The 10,000-nt window shown below is 54.6% G+C and overlaps 1 protein-coding gene across 6 annotated transcripts in view; it reads right to left on the bottom strand.

Moving 5' to 3' along the window:
- Window positions 1-10,000, bottom strand: part of LOC146221776 (phosphatidylinositol-binding clathrin assembly protein) — a 30,966-nt gene that overhangs the window by 7,268 nt on the left and 13,698 nt on the right. For 4 of the 6 annotated variants that reach the window (XM_084690964.1, XM_084690959.1, XM_084690962.1 and 1 more), the window contains exons 3-13: window positions 9,855-9,930; window positions 9,465-9,567; window positions 9,253-9,346; window positions 8,902-9,013; window positions 8,180-8,286; window positions 7,012-7,053; window positions 6,332-6,352; window positions 3,703-3,788; window positions 3,256-3,379; window positions 1,250-1,407; window positions 705-805 (exon numbers count right to left, since the gene is read on the bottom strand). In XM_084690964.1, the coding sequence (XP_084547090.1) occupies window positions 705-805; window positions 1,250-1,407; window positions 3,256-3,379; window positions 3,703-3,788; window positions 6,332-6,352; window positions 7,012-7,053; window positions 8,180-8,286; window positions 8,902-9,013; window positions 9,253-9,346; window positions 9,465-9,567; window positions 9,855-9,930 (1,024 nt within the window). The remainder of the gene's footprint in view (window positions 1-704; window positions 806-1,249; window positions 1,408-3,255; window positions 3,380-3,702; window positions 3,789-6,331; window positions 6,353-7,011; window positions 7,054-8,179; window positions 8,287-8,901; window positions 9,014-9,252; window positions 9,347-9,464; window positions 9,568-9,854; window positions 9,931-10,000) is intronic. The other 2 variants (XM_084690960.1, XM_084690963.1) reach the window with 1 other exon arrangement.

Here is a 10,000-nt window from a genome sequence, read left to right as displayed (position 1 = left end):
ATATCTATAGAACACTGTCATAATATTGTCATTCTAAATCCTTCTGTATCAATGGATGGTATAATCTTTTCTTCATTGGTAGAAATATGTATGTATGTATGGATGGATGGGTGGATGGATGGATGGATGGATGGAAGAGGAGCGTGTGAGGAAGGCCGTCAGAGACAGGAAGCAGGTGAACAGTAACAGTAACATGACAAACAGCTGGGTATGAGAACATTCCAGAAACATGAGGTTCACCAGGGGTTCTATATCCCTGAATTCCCCCTGATGTTCTTGACAACAACACACTGAGAATAAGATAGATTAAATACCTCTAGTGTGTGTGTGTGTGTGTGTGTGTGTGTGTGTGTGTGTGTGTGTGTGTGTGTGTGTGTGTGTGTGTGTGTGTGTGTGTGTGTGCGTATGTCAGAGATAAAACACAGTCAGTCCACAGTAGACTAAACTGATGTAGATCTAGATAAATGATTTCAAGATGCAAAACGTAGTTTTCGTAGATGTGTATTTATGCGTGCAACTGTGTGTGTGAGAGTGTGTTTGTGTGCATTTGCTGTGTTGTGCGCCGGCTGTGTGTCTACCAGCTGTCTGTGTGTGTGTGTGTGTACCAGCTGTCTGTCTATCTGTGTCTGTGCGTCTGTCTGTGCGTCTGTCTGTGCGTCTGTCTGTCTGTCTGTGCCTGCTGTGTGTGTGTGTGTGTGTCCTACCTCCCCAGGCACTGTTGGCAGAGGTGATGGAGGGATTGCTCTGGACCGCTGGGATGAAAGCAGGCTGGAGGTCAAACAGGTCACTGTTCAGGTTGGGCATGCTGGAGAGGAGGAGGAGGGGGGGTTAGGGAGGAGGGGGGTTAAAGAAAGAGAGAAAGAGAGAAAGAGAGAGAGAGAGAGAGAGAGAGAGAGAGAGAGAGAGAGAAAGAGAAAGAGAGAGAGACAGACAGACAGACAGACAGACAGAGAGAGAGGGAGAGAGAGGGAGAGAGAAGGAGAGAGAGAGATGGGAAGAGAGAGAGAGAGAGAGAGAGAGAGAGAGAGAGAGAGAGAGAGAGAGAGAGAGAGAGAGAGAGAGAGAGAGAGACAGAGAGACAGACAGACAGAGAGACAGAGAGAGAGAGACAGACAGACAGACAGAGAGAGAGAGAGGGAGAGAGAGGGAGAGAGGAGAGAGAGAGAGAAAGAAGAGAAACATTAAATCTGTATAAAAAACAAACCCCAGTTGGTGGCAGGTGTAGCGTTAGCAGGTGAGGTGTGTGTACCTGTTGGTGGCAGGGGTGGGGGCGGAGAACAGCTCCAGGGTCTGACTGCTGTTGTTGTTGCTGCTGGGGTGGTGGTTGTTATTTGTTCCGCTGCTCACTGATTGGCTGCTGGGCGAGGCCGAGGGAGTGTGCTGACCAATCTCCTTTAGGCGCTGGTCCTGCAAGGGAGGGGCCAACACAAGGTTATCACACCACACACAGGTCTAACACACAGAAGGACATGGACACACACACGCACACACAAACACTGCTCTCACACACAGGCCAGTCTGAAACACACACACACAGAGGTATGAGACAGACACACCCGTGCACACGCACACACACAAGATAAACCAGAGAGAGAGCTCCTTCTAACAGCATGGTGACAGACGGGCGTTGAGGAAGTCTTGGCAGACAGAGAAGATTTCAGCGTGCAGAATTGGATGACACCGCACTTCTGTCCTCCATTTTGTTTTTGTCTCTATCCCCCCCGCCCCCCACCCCTGACCCTTCAGCCAGCCTGGGGCCTGTCTTCGGGGAGTAGTCGTAAATAAGTTCTTGATGGTTTTTAAACCTACCTCCCACACTCTCACCCCCCACTGCCATAACACACACACATGCAAGTAGTCATGAGTTCCCTGGGCACACGCACACACACACACACACACACACACACACACACACACAAGCCCCAGGTCTCCAGCTCTGAGTTGAGAGGTGAGCTGCCAACACTTCCTGTTTCCTGTGCTGCCATTTGTGCTGCCTGGACAGAACCCTGTGTGACAGTGTGACCTGTGACCCCCTCCTACCCAGCAGCTCCACTCAGCATTAGTCAGCACAAACACAGCAGCAGTCACAGGAGCTGGTCCTCAAGGGGTGTGGTGGGAGGGTTAGGGTGGAGGGCTGGGAGGGTTAGGGTGGAGGGCTGGGAGGGTTAGGGTGGAGGGCTGGGAGGGTTAGGGTGGAGGGCTGGGAGGGTTAGGGTGGAGGGGTGGGAGGGTTAGGGTGGAGGGCTGGGAGGGTTAGGGTGGAGGGCTGGGAGGGTTAGGGTGGAGGGCTGGGAGGGTTAGGGTGGAGGGCTGGGAGGGTTAGGGTGGAGGGGTGGGAGGGTTAGGGTGGAGGGCTGGGAGGGTTAGGGTGGAGGGCTGGGAGGGTTAGGGTGGAGGGCTGGGAGGGTTAGGGTGGAGGGCTGGGAGGGTTAGGATGGAGGGCTGGGAGGGTTAGGATGGAGGGCTGGGAGGGTTAGGGTGGAGGGCTGGGAGGGTTAGGGTGGAGGGCTGGGAGGGTTAGGGTGGAGGGGTGGAAGGGTTAGGGTGGAGGGGTGGGAGGATTAGGGTGGAGGGGTGGGAGGGTTAGGGTGGAGGGCTGGGAGGGTTAGGGTGGAGGGCTGCGAGGGTTAGGGTGGAGGGGTGGGAGGGTTAGGGTGGAGGGGTGGGAGGATTAGGGTGGAGGGGTGGGAGGGTTAGGGTGGAGGGGTGGGAGGGTTAGGGTGGAGGGCTGGGAGGGTTAGGGTGGAGGGCTGGGAGGGTTAGGGTGGAGGGGTGGAAGGGTTAGGGTGGAGGGGTGGGAGGGTTAGGATGGAGGGGTGGGAGGGTTAGGGTGGAGGGGTGGGAGGGTTAGGGTGGAGGGGTGGGAGGGTTAGGGTGGAGGGGTGGAAGGGTTAGGGTGGAGGGGTGGAAGGGTTAGGGTGGAGGGGTGGGAGGGTTAGGGTGGAGGGGTGGGAGGATTAGGGTGGAGGGGTGGGAGGGTTAGGGTGGAGGGCTGGGAGGGTTAGGGTGGAGGGGTGGAAGGGTTAGGGTGGAGGGGTGGGAGAGTTAGGGTGGAGGGGTGGGAGGGTTAGGGTGGAGGGGTTAGGGTGGAGGGGTGGGAGGGTTAGGGTGGAGGGGTGGGAGGGTTAGGGTGGAGGGGTTAGGGTGGAGGGGTGGGAGGGTTAGGGTGGAGGGGTGGGAGGGTTAGGGTGGAGGGGTGGGAGGGTGCTCCTCCTCCAGTATAGTGTTAGCACAGTGTTAGTACAGTGCTGGTACCTTGAGGGCCTGCAGTCGGGCCTGCTCCTCCTCCAGGGCCTGCTGGCGCTCCCTCTCGTCCATGCGGCTGAAGGACAGGCCGGTGGTGGACAGAGACGACACGGCACTGGAGAGGGTCGACGCCCTGGGGGGGGGGGGGGCAGGGTCAACACTGGAAGGGTCAAGACAGGACAACTGTCTCTGTACACCTGGGGTGGTTGACAGAGAGAGACAGAGAGAGAGACAGAGAGAGAGACAGAGAGAGAGACAGAGAGAGAGACAGAGAGAGAGACAGAGAGAGAGAGACAGAGAGAGAGAGACAGAGAGAGACAGAGAGAGACAGAGAGAGACAGAGAGAGAGACAGAGAGAGAGACAGAGAGAGAGAGAGGAAGGAAGGAAGGAAGGAAGGAAGGAAGGAAGGAAGGAAGGAAGGAAGGAAGGAAGGAAGGAAGAGTGTGTGTGTGTACCTGGTGTCTGCAGTCAGCTCCTTGGTCTTCCTCCCCTCCAAGGAGGCCAGGTGCTGCTCTAGAGCCTCCAGCAGGCTACTGGGAGCCTGGGGGAGGGAGGGAGAGAGGGGGGAGAGTTATTTGGGAAGAAGGTGATAGACTGAACTGAGTCAATATCTCAAACTTATTTTCAGCCTCACTGTCTCAGAGTTTCATTCACATCTATGCCCTGTACACTCTCTCGCTCTCGCTCTCTCTCTGATGTGTAAGTCTCAGAGAATGTTCTTAGGATAGCCATGGCAACATGCAGTCGTTAGTTGAACAAGCTGTTGAGAAGGAGAGGGAGAGGAGGTAGAAACATCAGAAAGTGGTGAGGAGAGGAGCGGTCGAGCAACAAGCACATGTACTCTCTCTCTCTCTCTCTCCCTCCCTCTCCATCCCTCTTTCTCTCTCTTCATCCCTTCTCTCTCCCTCTCCCCCTCTCTCCCTGTCTCCTTCTCTCTCCCTCGCTCTCTTTCTCTCTCTCTCTCTCCCCCTCTGTCCCTCTCCCCCTCTCCCTCCATCCTGCTTAAGAACACAGTGGCAGGGTGTGGGTTGGTGGTTGTGATGCAACCAAAAGCAGAAGAGATCTTACAACAGACAAATTATCCTGCTTCTCTTCACAAGAATGTGCACACCTCCCTCCCTCCCTCCCTCCCATCTTTCTCTCACATGCACACAAACACACATTCACACAGAGAGGTTACCAGAGAGAGGCACACACACAAACACACGCTTGAGAAAGCATTTTGGGTTTGTCCGACACAGCAGGGGGAAAGGATGTTTCTATAGCGACATAAAAGGCAGAACAGAGAGAGTTCCCCCTTTCATCGACAGAAGAAAAAAGCAGAGAAGAAAAGTGAAGAGAGAGGGGGAGACAGAGAGGGGGAGACAGAGAGGGGGAGGCAGAGAGGGGGAGGCAGAGAGGGGGAGGCAGAGAGGGGGAGACAGAGAGGGGGAGACAGAGAGGGGGAGACAGAGAGGGGGAGACAGAGAGGGGGAGACAGAGAGGGGGAGACAGAGAGGGGGAGACAGAGAGGGGGAGGCAGAGAGGGGGAGGCAGAGAGGGGGAGACAGAGAGGGGGAGACAGAGAGGGGGAGGCAGAGAGGGGGAGACAGAGAGGGGGAGGCAGAGAGGGGGAGACAGAGAGGGGGAGGCAGAGAGGGGGAGACAGAGAGGGGGAGACAGAGAGGGGAGACAGAGAGGGGGAGACAGAGAGGGGGAGACAGAGAGGGGGAGGCAGAGAGGGGGAGACAGAGAGGGGGAGGCAGAGAGGGGGAAGCAGAGAGGGGGAGGCAGAGAGGGGGAGACAGAGAGGGGGAGACAGAGGGGGGAGGCAGAGAGGGGGAGACAGAGAGGGGGAGACAGAGAGGGGGAGACAGAGAGGGGGATACAGAGGGGGGAGGCAGAGAGGGGGAGACAGAGAGGGGGATACAGAGGGGGGAGGCAGAGAGGGGGAGACAGAGAGGGGGAGACAGAGAGGGGGAGACAGAGAGGGGGAGGCAGAGAGGGGGAAGCAGAGAGGGGGAGACAGAGGGGGGAGGCAGAGAGGGGGAGACAGAGAGGGGGAGACAGAGAGGGGGAGACAGAGAGGGGGAGACAGAGAGGGGGAGGCAGAGAGGGGGAGACAGAGAGGGGGAGGCAGAGAGGGGGAGACAGAGAGGGGGAGACAGAGAGGGGGAGGCAGAGAGGGGGAAGCAGAGAGGGGGAGGCAGAGAGGGGGAGACAGAGAGGGGGAGACAGAGGGGGGAGGCAGAGAGGGGGAGGCAGAGAGGGGGAGACAGAGAGGGGGAGACAGAGAGGGGGAGACAGAGGGGGGAGGCAGAGAGGGGGAGGCAGAGAGGGGGAGACAGAGAGGGGGAGACAGAGAGGGGGAGACAGAGGGGGGAGGCAGAGAGGGGGAGACAGAGAGGGGGAGACAGAGAGGGGGAGACAGAGAGGGGGAGACAGAGAGGGGGAGACAGAGAGGGGGAGACAGAGGGGGGAGGCAGAGAGGGGGAGGCAGAGAGGGGGAGACAGAGAGGGGGAGACAGAGAGGGGGAGACAGAGAGGGGGAAGCAGAGAGGGGGAGGCAGAGAGGGGAAGTCTGGTCTGTCTGTGGTGATTGTGTTGTGGAGCTGGCTGTTTTGAAGGAGAGAGAGAGAGAGAGAGAGAGAGAGAGAGAGAGAGAGAGAGAGAGAGAGAGAGAGAGAGAGAGAGAGAGAGAGAGAGAGATTAAGGACCCCACTCAGGATGGAGTCCTCACTTTGCTGTGGGGAGGGGGGCATGTATATGTGTGTGTGCCAGTGGGGTGTGTGTGTGTGTGTGTGCGGGGTGAGTGGGTGGGTGGGTGCATGCAAGTGTGTCCCCGTGCAGGTGTGTGTGTGTGTGCCTGGGTGCGTGCAGGTGTATGTGTACAGGTGAGTGTGTGTGTGCCTGCATGAGAGTGTGTGTGTGTTTGTGTGTATGGGGGCTACATGCAGACACACACCAGCTTAGTGAGTCAACATCACGCTCCCAGCTATAGCTGGGAGTCAAACCACTGACTCAACTCTGCAGCAAAGCACAACCAGTGTGTGTGTGTGTGTGTGTGTGTGAAGCACGTGCAGCAGTATAAGACCCATCACCTACAATGAACGATCCTTTAGTGGTCTGCAGAGGAAGGACAAAGAGACTGTTTTACTGAAGCCCCTCCTGACAGGCCGAGTGTGTGTGTGTGTGTGTGTGTGTGTGTGTGTGTGTGTGCGCATTTGTGTGTGCGTATTTGTGTGTGCGCATGGGCATTGATCCTCAGTCATGCCAGCAAGGAACTGATCTCTTTATAGAGGTTCTATATAGAACAGAGCTGCTAGAACCAGGTTCTATCCAGAACAGAACTACTAGAACCAGGAAACAGGAAGAGAACGCAGGATCAGGGAACAGGAAGAGAACGCAGGATCAGGGAACAGGTTCCACAACATCATAGATGAACATAATGAACGGATGAGGGAGAAAAATGAAAATGTTAAAGAAGAGGATAAGGGGCAAATAGGAAGGAGCATGTCTGGATGGATGGATGGATGGATGGATGCAAGAACGGATGGATGGATGGATGAGAGCAAGTATAGTAGTTATTAATTAAAGTTAAAGTACAAGAAAAAGCAATAAAGGGAGAGAAAAAGTGAGAACTGATTAAAAGGAGAGAGAGAGGGACAGAGACAGAGCTAGCGAGGAAGACAGAGAGAGAGAGGGGAGAGAGAGAGAGAGAGAGAGAGAGAGAGAGAGAGAGGAGAGAGAGAGAGAGACAGAGAGATTATGGGATGTCTACTGACCTGTGAGAGATCTGGGATGTCACCCTGATCTATTCCAACTTGCTGTTGTCACAGAAACCAAATCAAAACCGGCCGGCGGGAAAAAGAAGGGGGTAAACAAACACCAACATAAGGGATAAAAGAGGGGGTAAGTCAACAAAAACAAAACAATAAAGAAAACAAAGGAATTGTTACTTCCATGCAGTGACTGTCGTAAACGTAAACAATAACAACAACAACAGAAATAAAAACGGGGTTTCCGACACGCCCCATTGGCTGACTGGGCACATTGGGTGAGAAATGATTGGACGTTGAGGATGCACCTGACCAATGAGGGGACATGTGGAGGGTGTGGTGACAGGTGTGGGTGACGTTTGTGGAGAGAGACAGGTGAACAGAGCGGACGCATGTAGGAACCCTATGAAGACCCACTTAGAACGATCAGATGGTGACTAGACACTTACAACAGGGACACTAGGACCCAGCGCGTCAGGCTGACGGCCAACGACTGGTCAATTACTATGCAGACATAGAGCTATTCAGAGAGCGCTTTGGAGCTCTCAGTGCGATTCAAACTCCACCTAACTACACTAAAGTGATAACTGACCGAAGACTAGGAACATCAGATTATCACACTTCTTTATCGAGCCGCCCTCAACTATTCTCCCTCCATCCTCCTTTATCTGACCTCTACTTTCCTGTTTCCGTCTGCCGTCCTCCACTATCACCAGCTCTCTACTCAATGTTGCTGTGCATGTGCAACAACAATAAAGATTCTCTCTGTCTTCCATCTCCTCTCCTTCTCCCTCCTCCTCTATCCTCCTTCTCCTCCATCTCTTCACCCTCCTCCATTTCTCCCTCCTCCATCTCTCCTTCTCTCTCCTCCTCCCTCCTCCTCCTCTCTCCTCCATTTCTCCTCCTCCTCTCTCCTCCATTTCTCCCTCCTCCATCTCTCCTACTCTCTCCTTCTCTCTCCTCCTCCCTCCTCCTCCTCTCTCCTCCATTTCTCCTCCTCCTCCCTCCTCCATCTCTCCTCCTCCCTCCTCTTCTCTCCTCCATCTCTCCTCCTCCCTCCTCCATCTCTCCTCCTCCTCCCTCCTCCATCTCTCCTCCTCCCTCCTCTTCTCTCCTCCATCTCTCGCCCCTCCTCTGCTCTGTGCATGCCCCTCTCTGGCCTGCGCTGGTGTACCTCAGCCACTTTGAGGAACTCGGAGAGCTTGGTCATCCGGCAGAGGAACTTCTTGTAGATGTCCAGGGCATCCTTGCACTGGTGTTTCTTCATGTCAAAGTATTTCTCTAGAATACAGAAACACGATGGAGGGGGGTTGAGAAAGAGGGGGAGATAGAGGGAGAGAGGGAGGGAGGGAGAGAGGGATGGGAAGAGATCGGAAGGGGGTGAGAGAAAGAAAAATGGAAATCATATAATCCATTAGGCGCAACAGACAAATAGGAGAGAGGCAGAGATAGACACAGAGTGAAAGAGAGAGAGAGAGAGAGACAGAGAGAGAGTGACAGAGACAGACGGAGAGAGTAAGAGACAGAGAGACAGAGAGAGAGACAGACTCTAGTCCAGATCATGAGAGGCTGTCTAACCATGCTCAGCTGGTCACTACTTATATGGAAGATGTCAAGTTGGACTGACACACACACACACACACATCTGTGCAGACACCGTTTCTCTGAAACAAACAAAGGAGCACAGACGCTGCCTTTCTCTCTCACACACAAACACCTTCACCCCCTCTCTCACTCTCTCTCACTCACACACACACACACACACACACACACACCCTCACCCCCTCTCTCTCACACACACACACACACACACACACACTCACCCCCCTCTATCTCTTTCTCTGTGTCTCTCTCTCACATACACACACACCCTCTCTCTCTCTCCCCCTCTCTTACCCAGCAGGTTGATGACCCCCTCGTTGTAGGCAGCAAACAGCCGTATGGAGTCTTTAAACAGCAGCATGAAGGCTGCGTTGATCACTCCATTAGTTAGCTCATTAGGGTTGGCCTGAACCAGGGAGAGGGGGAGGGATGGAGGAGGGGAGGGGGAGAGGGAGGGAGGTCAAGAGGGACAGAGGAGGGGGGAGGGAGAGGTGCGCAGGAGAGGGGAGAGGAGGGAAGAGAGCGAGGGAAGGAAGGAGAGAGAGAGAGAATAGGGGAGGGGATGAGTGAACACCAGCTTGAGGAACGTATCAACGACTGTACGACACACACACACACACACACACACACACACACAGAGAGTACCTGGAAGTCCAGCAGGGCATCCAGCTGGTTCTGTATGATGGGCAGGGTCCTGATCAGCTTCTCAATACTCATGGTACGCATCACCCCATCGATCCTGCAACACACACACACACACACACGTCAAGCTGCAGGGTGTGTGAGGGAGCGAGTGACAGCGAGACAACAGGAAAATGAAGAAACAGATTGTGTGTGTGTGTGTGAGTACACCCTACCCTCTCTTCATCTTGGTGAAGTCCACAGCCACCAGTCTGTAGGACATGGCCTTCTCATTCAGGTAGCGGCTGTACCGCCGGATAAATGTTGACATGTCATAACCTGCAGGAGGGATGGAGTGAGGAAGAGAGAGGGAGGGAGGGAGGGAGGGAGAGAGAGAGAGAGAGAGAGAGAGAGAGAGAGAGAGAGAGAGAGAGAGAGAGAGAGAGAGAGGGAGAGAGAGAGGGAGAGAGAGAGGGAGAGAGACAGAGAGAAAACAGAGAGAGACAGAGAGAGAGAGAGGTGGGATTAAGATCTGTGTCTGCGAGTGTGTCTCTGTGTGTCTTTCTTTCTATGTGTGTGTGTGTATGTGTGTGTGTGTATGCGTGTGTGTGTGTGTGTGTGACTACCTTGCAGGGCTCCTTTATCAAGAAAGTTGTTGAGGTTGAAGAGGGTATTCCTGGAGGCCAGGTACTGGATGAAGCGCTGAGGAGAGGAAAGAGGAGGGGAGAGAATCAATCATCAAAGTTTAACAAAGACCTTTAATTTAACCAAA

This window comes from Hypomesus nipponensis, chromosome 25 (assembly GCF_054491055.1).
Source record: "Hypomesus nipponensis isolate SF chromosome 25, ASM5449105v1, whole genome shotgun sequence".
Taxonomy (NCBI): Eukaryota; Metazoa; Chordata; class Actinopteri; order Osmeriformes; family Osmeridae; genus Hypomesus; species Hypomesus nipponensis.
The sequence above is the reverse complement of the archived record's forward strand: the minus strand, read 5'-3'. Positions and strand labels throughout refer to the sequence as shown.